Source organism: Rana temporaria, chromosome 2 (genome assembly GCF_905171775.1).
Source record: "Rana temporaria chromosome 2, aRanTem1.1, whole genome shotgun sequence".
In the NCBI taxonomy this organism is placed as follows: Eukaryota; Metazoa; Chordata; class Amphibia; order Anura; family Ranidae; genus Rana; species Rana temporaria.
In genome coordinates, this window is record NC_053490.1 from 304,768,366 (window position 1) to 304,781,980 (window position 13,615).

Sequence of the window (13,615 nt, forward strand, 5' to 3'; positions counted from 1 at the left end):
AAGGAGTGGTAGACGGTGCATTTTAGAAGGGGGGAGGAAGAGCAGAAAGTGTGACAAATCTCAAGGTTTTTTGTGTGCATTCGCTGAAGTGCAGAGTCAGAAGTGCTTCCACTTAGATAAATCCCCCCACTTTGAGAAAGAATCCCATTTGCATACGTGCCACCCCTAGGCAAACGTGCCTTTCCCAAGAGATGGTTAGATATATACTGTTAGGATTGGGGGGTGTGTTCTTCTAATTACTAATTAGGGAGGTAATAGAGGCAGAGCAGAATTCTCACTTAAGAAAAAGATTTACAAGTGCACAGCTAATAGGGATAAGGAAAGGCCATAATTTAGAGGTAAGGTATAGGGAGGAAACAAAAACAAAAGCAAGGTATGTAGATAGTTAGGGCCAGATTCACGTAGGTGAGCGGCGGCGTAACGTATCGTAGATACGTTACACCGCCGCAAGTTTTCATTGCAAGTACCTGATTCACCAAGCACTTGCGATGAAAACCTACGCCGGCGCAAGGCGGGCCAATTCAAATGGGCGTGTGCCATTTAAATTAGGCACGCTCCCGCGCCGGACCTACTGCGCATGCTCAGTTTCGCAATTCCCGTTGTGCTTTGCACGCCGTGACATCACTTTTTCGAACGGCGACGCGCGTAGCGTAATTCCGTATTCCCGGACGGCTTACGCAAACGACGTTCATTTTTAAATTTCGACGCGGGAACGACGGCCATACTTTATACAGCAATACGATTGCTGTGTAAAGTTAAGGCACCAAAAACGACGACTAACTTTGCGACGGGAAACTAGACTAGCGGCGACGTAGCGAGCGCGAAAATCCGTCGGGAATCGCCGTAACTCCTAATTTGCATACCCGACGCTGGTTTACGACAAGAACTCCCCCCAGCGGCGGCCGCGGTATTGCATCCTAAGATCCGACAGTGTAAAACAATTACACCTGTCGGATCTTAGGGATATCTATGCGGAACTGATTCTATGAATCAGTCGCATAGATACTCTGAGGCCGGGTACACACGGACAAACATGTATGGTGAAAGCGGTCCGTCGGACCGTTTTCACCATACATGTCTGCCAGAGGGCTTCTGTACGATGGTTGTACACACCATCGTACAGAAGTCCGCGCGTAAACAATACGCGGGGCGTGTCCGCGGTGTCGCCGCGTCGATGACGCGGTGTCGCCGCGACAATGACGCGGCGACGTGGGCGGCCCGCCTTTAAAATGCTTCCACGCATGCGTCGAAGTCATTCGACGCATGCGAGGCACGGCGGGCGGCTGGACATGTACGGTAGGTCTGTACTGACGACCGTACATGTCCGAGCGGGCTGAATTCCAGCGGGCTGTTTTAAAACAAGTCCAGGAATATTTGTCTGCTGGGAAAAGGCCCGGCGGGCAAATGTTTGCTGGAATTCGGCCCGCTCGCGCCCACACACGACCAAACATGTCTGCTGAAACTGGCCTGCGGGCCAGTTTCAGCAGACATGTTTGCTCGTGAGTATGGGGCCTGAGAGATACGACGGAGTATCTGAGATACTCCGTCGTATCTCAGCTGTGAATCTGGCCCTTAGTCTACAGATTGTTAAGCAAGGGGCATAAGCAAAAAACTTTTCATTATTGCAATTAAAGTTGGCGTTGCATCAGTGCTAACATACCAGCAATTTAGACTATGGGGAATTAAACACTCCGGCCCGGATTCACAAAGCATTTACACCGACGTATCTCCAGATACGCCGCGTAAGTGCAAATATGCGCCGTCGTATCTGTGCGCTGGACCCACATACTAAGATACGCCTAAAAACAGGCTTCATCCCACTGAGGTAACTTGCCCTTACCCTGGCGTAGATTGGGCGCATATTTACGCTGGACGCATTTGGCGCTCCCATTGATTTTCCATTCAAATATGCAAATAAGTGAGATACGGCGATTCACGTACGTGCGTCCGACGCAAGTGCGCGTAAGTTATACGTACGTCGTAAAGTTAAGCCCCATAAAGGAGGTGTAACACATGCCGGCGTATTTTACTTAGTTTACGTTGGACGTGAATATGGCTGAGCGTAGGTTACGTTCACGCCATAGGCAGTGATCCAACGTATCTTAGGGAGTAGTTCCGACGTGATTCTGAGCATGCGCACTGGGATGCATCCACAGGACGGCGCATGCGCCGTTCGTTATACGTATCTGTCTGGCGCTCAGCCCATCATTTGCATGGGGTCACCTACGCCGGCTTGCGCCTTGGAAACCCAGCGCCGTTTTGGGAGCACTGGCTTTGTGAATTCAGTGTTTGCCTCTGCTGCGCTGTGTCGGCGTAGCGTACAGGAGATACGCTACGGCGGCAAAAATGTGCGCCGCTGTCTGTGAATCCGGGCCTATGTTTTCAATTCTGGGTGGATGGCAGACACCTGCGAACATACCTGTGAAGAGACAGAGAAATCGGGTTAAATAACAAAACCATTATTTTCCATACCTGAATCGATAGTGCCAGACGGAACCAACCATTTAAGATGTTTAAGGAATAATTTACATGTTCTGTTTCAACACATCTGCCGTTTTCTTCTTTACAGCATCAACGGACTCAAAACGTGTCCTTTTAAGCACTGATTTAACTTTTGGGAATTCATTCTCGTGTCCCTCGCTGAATCTTTTGTGCCACTCAAACACATGAGCACAAGACAGGCTGTCATTCCCATAAGCTTTTTAAAACATTCGGTTGGTGTTTTGTGCAATTTTAAAAAAAATTCAAATTGACACGTTGTTCAACTTTTAAACTTATAATTTTTTCGGCACACTACAGAGAACACAAATGGACTTATTAACACAATGTGCCTCAATGTTTGTTGATGGGTGCATGTAGTGTAAAACCCTAAGGCCCCGTACACACGACCAAACATGTATGCTGAAACTGGTCCGCGGGCCTGTTTCAGCATACATGTTCGGTCGTGTGTAGGCGCGAGCGGGCCGAATTCCAGCAAACATTTGCCCGCCGGGCCTTTTCCCAGCAGACAAATATTCCTGGACGTGTTTTAAAACCGTCCGCTGGAATCCTGCCCGCTCGGACATGTACGGTCGTCAGTACAGACCTACCGTACATGTCCGAGCGCCCGCCGTCCCTCGCATGCGTCGAATGACTTCGACGCATGCGTGGAAGCCTTTAAATGGTAGGCCCGCCCACGTCGCCGCGTCATCGCCGCGGCGACGACGCAGACACGCCCCGCGTATTGTTTACGTGCGGACTTCTGTACGATGGTTAGTACAGCCATCGTACAGAAGCCCTCTGGCAGGCATGTACGATGAAAACGGTCCGACGGACCGGTTTCATCGTACATGTTTGCCCGTGTGTACCGGGCCTTACAAATACAGCTAAATCACTTTGTATACAGACGTAACTGCCAAGAATAAATATATATTTAAAGGGCAATACTAGTCTACAGTTTATGTGAGGAGATAACATGAACATTTTGGGCGCTCATACCTCAAACCTCCATATACCTATTACCCCACCATTTTATAGGTCCTACTTAAGTGCTTTGTAGCCTCTCTATATCAGAGGTCAGGTGCTAAGTTGCACAGCCTGAGAAGATGGAGCAGGCATAAAAACTGAAAGACTGCATTATGGTACTTTTACAGTGACAGAGAAGAGGACAAAATTTACTTTTTTCTTTCTTTAAAAACATTTGGATAGAGGTCTCATTCTCAACTTGTTCACAGGTTGATTTTGAGGTGACAATCCCAGGAGAGGGAAAGGACAGGATATTTAAAGTGTCTATAAAATGGATGGCAGTGGTAAGCTGGAGGATGCTCCATGAAGCTCTGGGAAGTGGACGAATTCAGCTTCCTCTGGAATCTGTGCAAGCCCTGGATGTAGCAATGAGGCACCTGGCCTCAATGAGGTGAGAAATTCTTATTGACGTGTTTCTAAATGGTTGCTAAAGAGAGGAGTACTATGCAACACAATGAACCAGTTTACCTAATCTAAAACCTTTGTTTACAGGTATACCCCCGTAGGGCGCTCATTCTTTTCACCTCCTGAGGGCTACTATCACCCGCTTGGAGGAGGACGTGAGGTTTGGTTTGGGTTTCATCAGTCTGTACGCCCAGCCATGTGGAACATGATGCTTAATATAGATGGTAAGTAAAAAAATTGTTCTGACTGCATTATTTTATTAAAAATGCAAAGCCCGAGACTATTCCTCAACCTACAATTGCCCACAGATAATCAGGGTAATAGGGCCATTTTCTCCTTAGACGTGGCCAAAGCATTTGACAGCGTGGAATGGCCCTACCCCCAGGAAAGTGTTGAAAAAATTTGGGGTGGGCCCCTCATTTCTGCATTGGGTAAAACTGTTATATAGCTCCCCATCGGCAAGAATGCGTATTAATGGGAACCTCTCGGATACGTTTCGCCTGTATAGGGGCACGAGACAGGGGTGCCCTTTGTCGCCCCTGCTCTTTGCCTTGGCTCTGGAACCCTTGGCGATTTATGTCAGGGCGTCTCAGACCATTAAGTGTTTCTGCAGAGGCCCCATTCAGGATGTTATCTCCTTGTATGCTGATGATACCCTGTTGTATCTCGGGGACACTGACAGTTCTCTGGAACATGTGATGAGTTTGATCGCTACTTTCGGAGGACTGTCGGGGTTCAGTATAAACTGGAACAAGTCAGTGCTAGTGCCTTTAGACCCCTTGATGAAACCCCTACCTGATTGCGTCAGGGAGATACTTACGGTTAGCGAGTTTCGCTACTTGGGTATACAGGTGTCGCCGGATCCGAGCCAATATCTTACTTTGAACATGGTCCCCTTGCTTCACAAGCTCAGACTGAAATGCTCGGCTTGGATAAAATTACCTCTCTCGGTCACTGGGAGGGCGAACCTAATTAAAATGGTCTGGGCCCCCCAGTTGCTCTATGTATTTCACAATGCTCCCATATGGATCCCTCATATGGTTTGTAAAAATAGTTGCCTAGTTTAGAGACTTGATATGGGGTTCTAAGTTGGCTAGAATTAGTTTAAATACATTGCAATTGGCTAAAGACCAGGGAGGCCTAGCTGTCCCTCATGCCAGATATTTTGTAGCTGCACAGGTCCAACATTTGGGTAATTGGGGGGAAACGGATGTTACTGATCCCATTAGATCCCTCTTACTCCCTGAAGGTTCAACACTGACAGCCCTGTCACATTTGGAGGCAAGTTTCACGCACCTAACGCAAACTCTCCCCACGATTATGTTACTAAACACACTGTGGAAATATATCAGGTCCATCCTGAAAATTAGGGGCATATGCTCTTTCACACCTATTTGGAGGAATAAATACTACGGGGAACTCTTTAAACTCACAGGTTTTCGGGCCTGGGAGGATTTGGGAATCCGCTATATTGCTCAATTGTTTTCCGGCACCATATTTAAGTCCTTTGCTGACCTGCAGGGGGAATTTGCCCTTCATAGAACAATTTTACTGTTTTTTGCAGCTCAGACATGCGGTTCAAAGTGAACAACGCAAATCGTCACTCGCACCAATCACGCACCCACTGATGTCTGACGTATTAATAGCTCGCAAGAGATAGAAAGGGGATGATTTCTAGAGTGTACACTAGACTGCTGTGCTCCACACATGATGCCTCCACTCTTCCTTGTAGGAGGGGGTGGGTGAAAGACTTGGGCCCTATTGACGGAGAGCAATGGGAATTGTGCCTCTCCAATGCTCCTCTTGTATCTGTATCGGCTGCGCATAAATTATCACACTTATTTTTACTACATAGAGTGTACAGGACACCTGCCAAATTGCACAAATGGGGATTCAGAGATACAGCGCTAGGCCCGAAATGTTGTAGGCAAGAGGAAGACTTTTTTGGTACTGGCTATATGTACTGTCCACTGTTTCTCAGGTTTTTCAATTTCCTATTCCTCACGACCCTATCGTTTGTCTGCTTGGTGCCTTGGAGATTCCGTCACTGTCGCCGCATGGTCATACCGCAGTACTGCACTTGCTCTATATAGCTCGTAAAGCGATTTGCGGGTCTTTGGATCACTCCAAGAGTACCGACAGGTGAGCGATGGGTGGAAATGGTCAATAATATGTTGATGCGAGAAAAACTTACCAGCATAGAAATGTTGTTAAAAATGTTTACTCTATGTGGCAGCCCTGACTGGATACTCCAGGTCTGGGCCCTGCCCAACTTGTGATGGACAGGCTCTTACAAATGTGATTGGGTATTTTCTTGAATATTGATAACTGAACGGTTACGGATGAGTTGAACCTTGCCCTGATAGTCATTTAAAAACCAAGGGATAAACTCTGCTATATACATGTCCTAAGGAAGATGGGGAGCTCCTTTATTCTGTCATTTTTGTTCCCTTTTTTCTTTTTTTTTTCTCTTTTTTTCTTTTTGTCTTCTCCTCTTCTCTATATATTTTATCTCTCCTTTTTTTTTCTTTCTTTTTTTTTTCCTTCTTTTTCTTTTTTGGTTTCTGTTCCAGTATGGACCTTTACAGCTCTGGTAATATGAAGCTGGAATACCATACGTTACTACTGGGATATAGTTCTGTACTTTTTGAGATACTGTCTATATTCTTGTATGGGTGTATAATCTCCTGCTTTGTAACCTTCTGTATGAGAAACGTAATGTTTTATGATAAAGCCTGTACTGTGTAATTTTTCTGTCTGTACAAGAAAAGTTAATCTTTGTAATTCTGTATGGTTTTTCAAACGTCTTTTCTGATTTAAAAAAAATAAATAAATGCAAAGTCCAAAGTGATATAGAGACTGCTAAACATCTCGGTTTAGCCTCTGCTCATCAGCAGAGTAATGTATATTGCTCAGTTTGCGTCAATATGAAATAGTGCAACAATAAAAAAATAAACGATAAAATATACTTTTAAAAAGTGCATCTTATCTTTTCAGACGCTTGTCTTGTAAACACTTTAAATACTGCTAATAATTAAGAAAGTAACCATATGTATGTGTTATATTGTATATATTAATTTGTGCTTTTAAGTTAAGGCATATCTTCATATGTTTTCAGTATCGGCTACAGCCTTCTACAAGGCCCAGCCAGTAATAGAATTCATGTGTGAGGTGCTGGATATTCGGAATATAGATGAACAACCCAAACCTCTCACAGACTCACAGAGGGTTCGCTTTACTAAGGAGATAAAAGGTAAGTTGTTTTTGAATAGTGATGCTAAATGAGAAAAAAAACAATGGCTGTGATCATGGAAACTAGTTTAATGTTATTCCGTCAGTCTTTGAAGCTTTCCATCAGTGTTGGTTGTAGAAAGTGATAGCACTGAGTTGAAAGGTTCGCAGTAATCTCTAAATGATTTTTAATCCTTTTTTCAATTATTTTCCGATCCTTGTCCAATTTTGAGTGACTAAACATTTGATTTTGAGTGGAAATCGACAGGTATTGGCAAATGATCAAATTTTTTTGGTTGCTCAAAATTGAAAGGATGGAATTTTATTGATGTAAAACTTCCAAAGCGGCCTCGTACATGATTACCATTAGTCTACCTAAAATTGTTATTTAATCTTTGAACAGATGTGGAGTGCCTAAATCACCCACATGTTTCCTATAACTGTGAAGTGTTCTCGCAGCATGTCCTCTGCATGGGTGAAACATGAGGTCTAAATCAGATTCTCTAACAAGGTATCTTTCTAGTTTTCCCAAGAGATAGGCAGATCTCTTGTTAACTGTGATAACTGGATTTTCAAATATCACTTTTTATTTGACTACTAATACCATAAAAAAAAAAATGTTTTCTAATGGAAATGACTATAATGCGGCATACACACGGCCGGACTTTCCAATGGGAAAAACTCAGTCGGAATTTCCGACGGAAAAATGGAAAACCTGTATCTATCTAAGTCCGTCGAAAAAATCTGTCCGAAAAATCCGTCCGTCGGAATATCTGATTTCAGTTTAAAAGGTAATGGGTGTGATCCTCAGCACTGAATTTTCAGAAACTCAGAATTACGATTTAGGTACTGCATAGGCTTAATAGCTATTATTCTCTAATGCTCGATTATGCTGTAATTTTTTTTAAGGCTAACTGTACTTATACAGAAAAATGAATATGGGTAGAACTACAGAGAAGTGGGTAGGAGCTTTCTTGGGCTGCCTCAAAAAAAAAAGCTGGTCAGTGTGAGAGAGATCCTGCTCGTGTGTATGTAGCTTGAATGCAGACACGTCAGCGACGATGCAGAAGGCACCTGAAAGGTCTTGCTTAAAGTATATGTCAAGGTAAAAAAAAACATATACCCATAGAAGGGTCTCTGTACATGAAGTTGTTTAGAGTTCTGTTGCAGGTGGGAAATTTCGGATGTGGAACTCCTAGATTCAACAACAACTGAACAGATTTGAATCTGTTGGGACAAGGGATTCCCTAGTCTTTACAGTGGATGCCCTGGTGATTTGATTAGATCTGTTCTACCTAAATTACACCTTTCCCTTCCACTCCTTCCTTGCAAGATATGATTCTTGTCATTCTCTTTGCACAAAATTAGTCCAGGAGGGCATGGTACTTGAGTCAAACTGACAGAGTGTCCAAACCTGCTGTCACAAGGGCTCATATACCATTCTGCTTTACAATTGCTGGCTTTAACAGCTTTGCTATTGAATCTCAGATACTGTCAGACAGAGGTATTTTGAATTTGGTCTTCCCTTCAATCTTAATAGCTAGGAAGTCCTCTTCTGCAGGGTCTTCTACTGAAGTATGAAAACAAACTTTGCTTGGTGCAAGACAGGAAGTTTTATCCCAGAAAGTGTTCTGTGGAATGAATTCTGTCTTTTCTCCAGTCGAGTCTTGACAAGTCCTTGGCCTTAAGTACTATTAGGGGCAAATGTCAGCTTTGATGTTCCTTCTTCAAATGCTTCTTATTCCTTGGCAATAGCTTTTGGACAGTTTGTAGTTTGTGAGTCTTTAACCTGGTTTTGTTGGTTCCTCAGAAACTACTGTTTGAACCTACCAAAGATATTCCTGTTCCTGTCCTTGCTTGTAAAGTTGCTTTCCTGTTTGCCATTACTTTGGTTTCTAAGGGTTCTAATTTACCGACTTTATCCTGTAAGGAGTCATTCCTTGTGCTGCTCAAGGAAAATATTGTTTTGCAGCCCCTGGCATAATTTCTTGCCCAAGGTTCTCTCTTTTTTTCAACTTTAACCAGAACATGGGTTTACCATCTTTACTCCTAAGAATCCTAGGGAGATTGTTCTGCAATGTTTGGATGTGATTTGGGCTGTGCAAGTCTACCTCTTAATTACAACCTCCATTTGTCAGTCTAACCCCCTATTTGTCCTGTCTGAAGGCACTCATGAGGGCTAGGCTGCTTCTTGCTCCACTATGGCTAGGTGGATAACCTATGACCTCAAGAGGAAGGTTTCCCCTTTCCATTCCAGGCTCATTCTATCAGAGGCATTAGTGCTTCTTGGGCTTCCTAGCATTAGGCTTCAATTTGTTCTGATCTGTGAGGCGGCAATCCGTCTTCTGTATAAGCTTGCTATGTTTTCTCAGGCGAATGTTCAGGCCTTAGCGGATGCTGCCTTTGGTCTGCCCATCCCTTCCTGGAATTGCTTTTTAAATGTTTCATTAGTATAAGAATTAGCCTGTACGGTGCCCTGTGTTGTATAATAACGAAAATAGGATTTTTGACTTACCTGTAAAATCGACAAAAATTAAGGCATGCTGTGAGTGGAAGATGTTATGCAGAGCTGGGGCAAGCATTGCATTTTGCTAGTGAACAATCACCTGTAGATGAAGCATAGCCATTGGTCTAAAAATTAGCCAATCACGGGACACAGAACAAAATCATTCCCCTATATAACCCTCCCACTCAGGAAGTCCCTCTGTTTTGTAAAATGCAACAAACTCCCAGAACGTGGAGAGGAAACTCTGTGTCCTGTGATGTAGTCCAAAACATGGATTTTACAGGTAAATACAACAATTCTATTTTCTTTATCGTACATCATAAGATATAGAGCAGGCTATAAACCATAACTACTTGGGATCTCCCAAAGCAATGTACATGAATAGAGGGAGACACAACAACCATTGTCAGGCCCAAGGAAAATAATTCAAAAACCCATCAAACACTGCTGCCAAAAAAACTTGTATAGGTGTATAGTAGAGTTAGCCTTTACTGAAATAGGTGGAATCTTACCCTTCAAGTCATAGGCTTTGACAATAAACTGACAAATCCATCATGACAGTAGCCACCCAGCCTTTCCTAGAGCTTTTAGGAAGGACGAACCATGAATCTGACTGCCGGATCGTCGCTGACATTTTCAACTGTGTCCTGACAACCCGAAGCACATCTAATGTGTGCAGGGCTTTTCCCCCTGACTGAGGACGGGGAAAAACGAAGGTAACACAATGTCCTAATTTACATGAAAACGCACAACCACCTTTGGCGAGAATAATGAATGATGACCCAGTACTACCTTGCCATGTTGGAGTATTAAAAACTGCTCCTTACCTCCCTACAGAAATTATTAATTATTGTAAGATACGGTTATCAGTAGACAATTGGACCAAACAAGGTTATCATTTATACGATAATTTACCTAAGATTTCTAAAAATGTTATTCTGGACAAGCTGGGTAGGTGTAAGCGTTTGCAAGAATTCAACCCAGATAATAAAATAGAAATACCATCGATAATATGGGAATATTTATCCCAACAAATGGGAAGTATTAAGAAAGGCATCTCTTTCTTCTATGACATTCTTTCATCTCAACCAGAAGGCAAAAACGCTCATATGGTGAAATGGGAGAAAGTCTTAAATGTAAACTTTTCCTGGGATCAATGGAAGAAATCTTTCCAGATGATTAACAAAGCATCCTCATGCATTGAACAATGGGATAACGCCCAAAAAATAACTAATAGGTGGTACTTAACCCCTTACAGACTTTCCAATATCTACCCAACCACATCTGACATGTGTTGGAGGTGTAATGAGCAAACTGGGAATCTTTTACATACTATCTGGAGTTGCAAAACCTTGAGAAGCTTTTGGAACTCAATCTCAGCCTTTATAACTGACATCACAGGTAACCTTCTCTCGCTTACACCTGCTTCAGCCTTATTAGGCATTGATCTTGAGAAATATCCCACCATGTATAGAACCATTGTGACCCATATTTTAATAGCCTCAAGACTTACAATTGCGAAACTCTGGAAATCCACAGAAGCACCCAATATTTCTATGGTCATAAATAGATTAAATTCCCAGACACAATTTGAACTACTAATAGCTTACAAAATCCACTCTACTACCACCTTCAGGAGAAAATGGAGAGCATGGTTATCCCATCCTAGAGCCTCCTCTTACCCAAAAGATTGTAGTATTTAACCACTTGCTTACTGGGCACATATACCCCCCTCCTGCCCAGGTGAAATTTCAGCTTTCGGCACTGCGTCGCTTTAACTAACAATTGCGCGGTCGTGCGACGTGGCTCCCAAACAAAATTGACGTCCTTTTTCCCCCACAAGTAGAGCTTTCTTTTGGTGGTATTTGATCGCCTGTGCGGTTTTTATTTTTTGCGCTATAAACAAAAAAGTGCGACAATTTTGAAAAAAATACAATATTTTTTACTTCTTGCTATAATAAATATCCCAATTAAAAAAAAAACAACACATTTTTTTTCTCAGTTTAGGCCGATATGTATTCTTCTACATATTTTTGGTAAAAAGAAAAAAAAAATCGCAATAAGCGACTGGTTTGCGCAAAAGTTATAGCGCTTACAAAATAGGGGACAGAATTATTATTATTTTTTATTATTTTTTTTTTTACTAGAAATGGCGGCGATCTGCGATTTTTATTGGGACTGCGACGTTATGGCGGACACATCGGACACATTTTTGGCGCCATTCACATTTATACTGCGATTAGTGCTATAAATATGCACTAATTACAGTATAAATGTGACTGGCATTGAAGGGGTTAACACTAGGGGGTGAGGAAGGGGTTAAATATGTTTCCTATATAGTGTTCTAACTGTAGGTGGAGGGGGGGTGACTGGGGGGGGTGACCGATCTGTGTCTCTATGTACAAGAGACACAGATCGGTCTCCTCTCCAGAGACAGCACCGCTGTCTCTGTGTAAAACGGCAATGAGAGATGATCTCATATGTTTACATATGAGATCGTCTCTCATTGGCCGCACAGATCGCATCGCAAACGGCCACTCTGATTGGCCGTTCGCGGCGATCTGTAATTGGCTGTGTCCAAGGGACACGGCCAACACAGATTTTCCCAGCTGCGCGCTCTGGAGCGCGCGCGGGGACCGCCCAAAGGGGCGGACGTCAATTGACGTCCACTTGGATTTTGGGATCCGCGCTGTAGCCGGCAATTGACGGCTAGCGGATCCCAAGTAGTTAAACTTACTTGAGTGTTTGAAATTCTGTATGTATCCTTCTGAGCAGCATCATGGTGCAGTGCAGCTTTCAGCATGCCTTCCCTTTGTTTATTTTATATATTTATTTATTTATTTTACTGATTATTTTATTTTGACCTTCTTTTGATAATATTATCCTACTGATAGTAGGTTAAGGCTGCTTCATTGTTTATTGTGATACCTTACCAGTCCTACAGTTTGAACCCATTTGGGGTAGGTTGGTCTGGGTCATCAAGGCCCGAACTAAATGTATACACTAGGCCTTGACAGTTTTCTGTATTACAATGTTATGTTGTATGAGTGGCAACTCTGTCCTTTGCGCTTACTTTTTGTTTGTATATCTCTGTTTGATAAAAAAAAAAAAAATTTATTTGAAAAAAAAAAACACTCTCCTTGCCGAAGTGATTGCCACCAAATAAACAACCTTCTCAGTCAAAATGACTATCAGAATATCATGAATCGGCTCAAAAGGCGATTTTCTGCAAAACGGACACATTCAATTCCCATGGACACAGGGGAGACTGAACAGACCGATCCATAAGGGTTACCCCATGAACAAAAGTGCATACCAATGAATGAGAGGCAATTGGTCTCTGTAAAAAAACTGCCAGGGCCAATATCTGCCCTTTAATGGTATTTGAGGCCAAATTTAATTCCACCCCCAACTGCAGAAAAGCCAAAATTCAACCAATCGTGTATTTACAAAGATTAAACTTTCTAGCCTCACACCGAGACGCATAAGACCTATTATAAATCTTTCTGGAGGAAGGGTTACTGGTCTTCAGTAATGTAGGTATGACTGCATCAAAGGCTCCTAGATCTTTCATCCCCTGGGTTTCAATAGCCAAGCCATTAAACACAGCATCTGTAAAGGGGCATCCACCGCCAAGTTCACAATGTTTGTGTACTATGCCCCCCCTGGGTCAAGCCGGTGTGACTAAAATTATCAGCGTTTTTTCCTCCCGGATCCTGCATAAGAGACGCAGAAGAAGCTGAACTGGTGGGAAGGCATAAATTAGGGAGAAATGGTCCCACGGTGTTACTAGGGTGCCCACCTTAACTGCCTTCGGATACCTCATTCTGAAAACAAACCTGTCTAGCTTTGTATGTATTAACCTGTTCCCGACCCCCGCATGTACATATACGTCCACAATATGGCACGTACAGGCACATGGGCGTACAGGTACGTCCTCGCCTATTAGCGGGTTGGGGGTCCGATCGG

The 13,615-nt window shown here is 43.3% G+C and overlaps 1 protein-coding gene across 1 annotated transcript in view; it reads left to right on the forward strand.

Annotated features, from left to right (window-relative positions):
• LOC120926967 (protein argonaute-1) overlaps positions 1–13,615 on the forward strand; it is a 193,802-nt gene that overhangs the window by 95,727 nt on the left and 84,460 nt on the right. Inside the window, exons 4-6 of the mRNA XM_040337319.1 lie at positions 3,714–3,895; positions 3,997–4,133; positions 7,028–7,162. Of these exons, the coding sequence (XP_040193253.1) occupies positions 3,714–3,895; positions 3,997–4,133; positions 7,028–7,162 (454 nt within the window). The remainder of the gene's footprint in view (positions 1–3,713; positions 3,896–3,996; positions 4,134–7,027; positions 7,163–13,615) is intronic.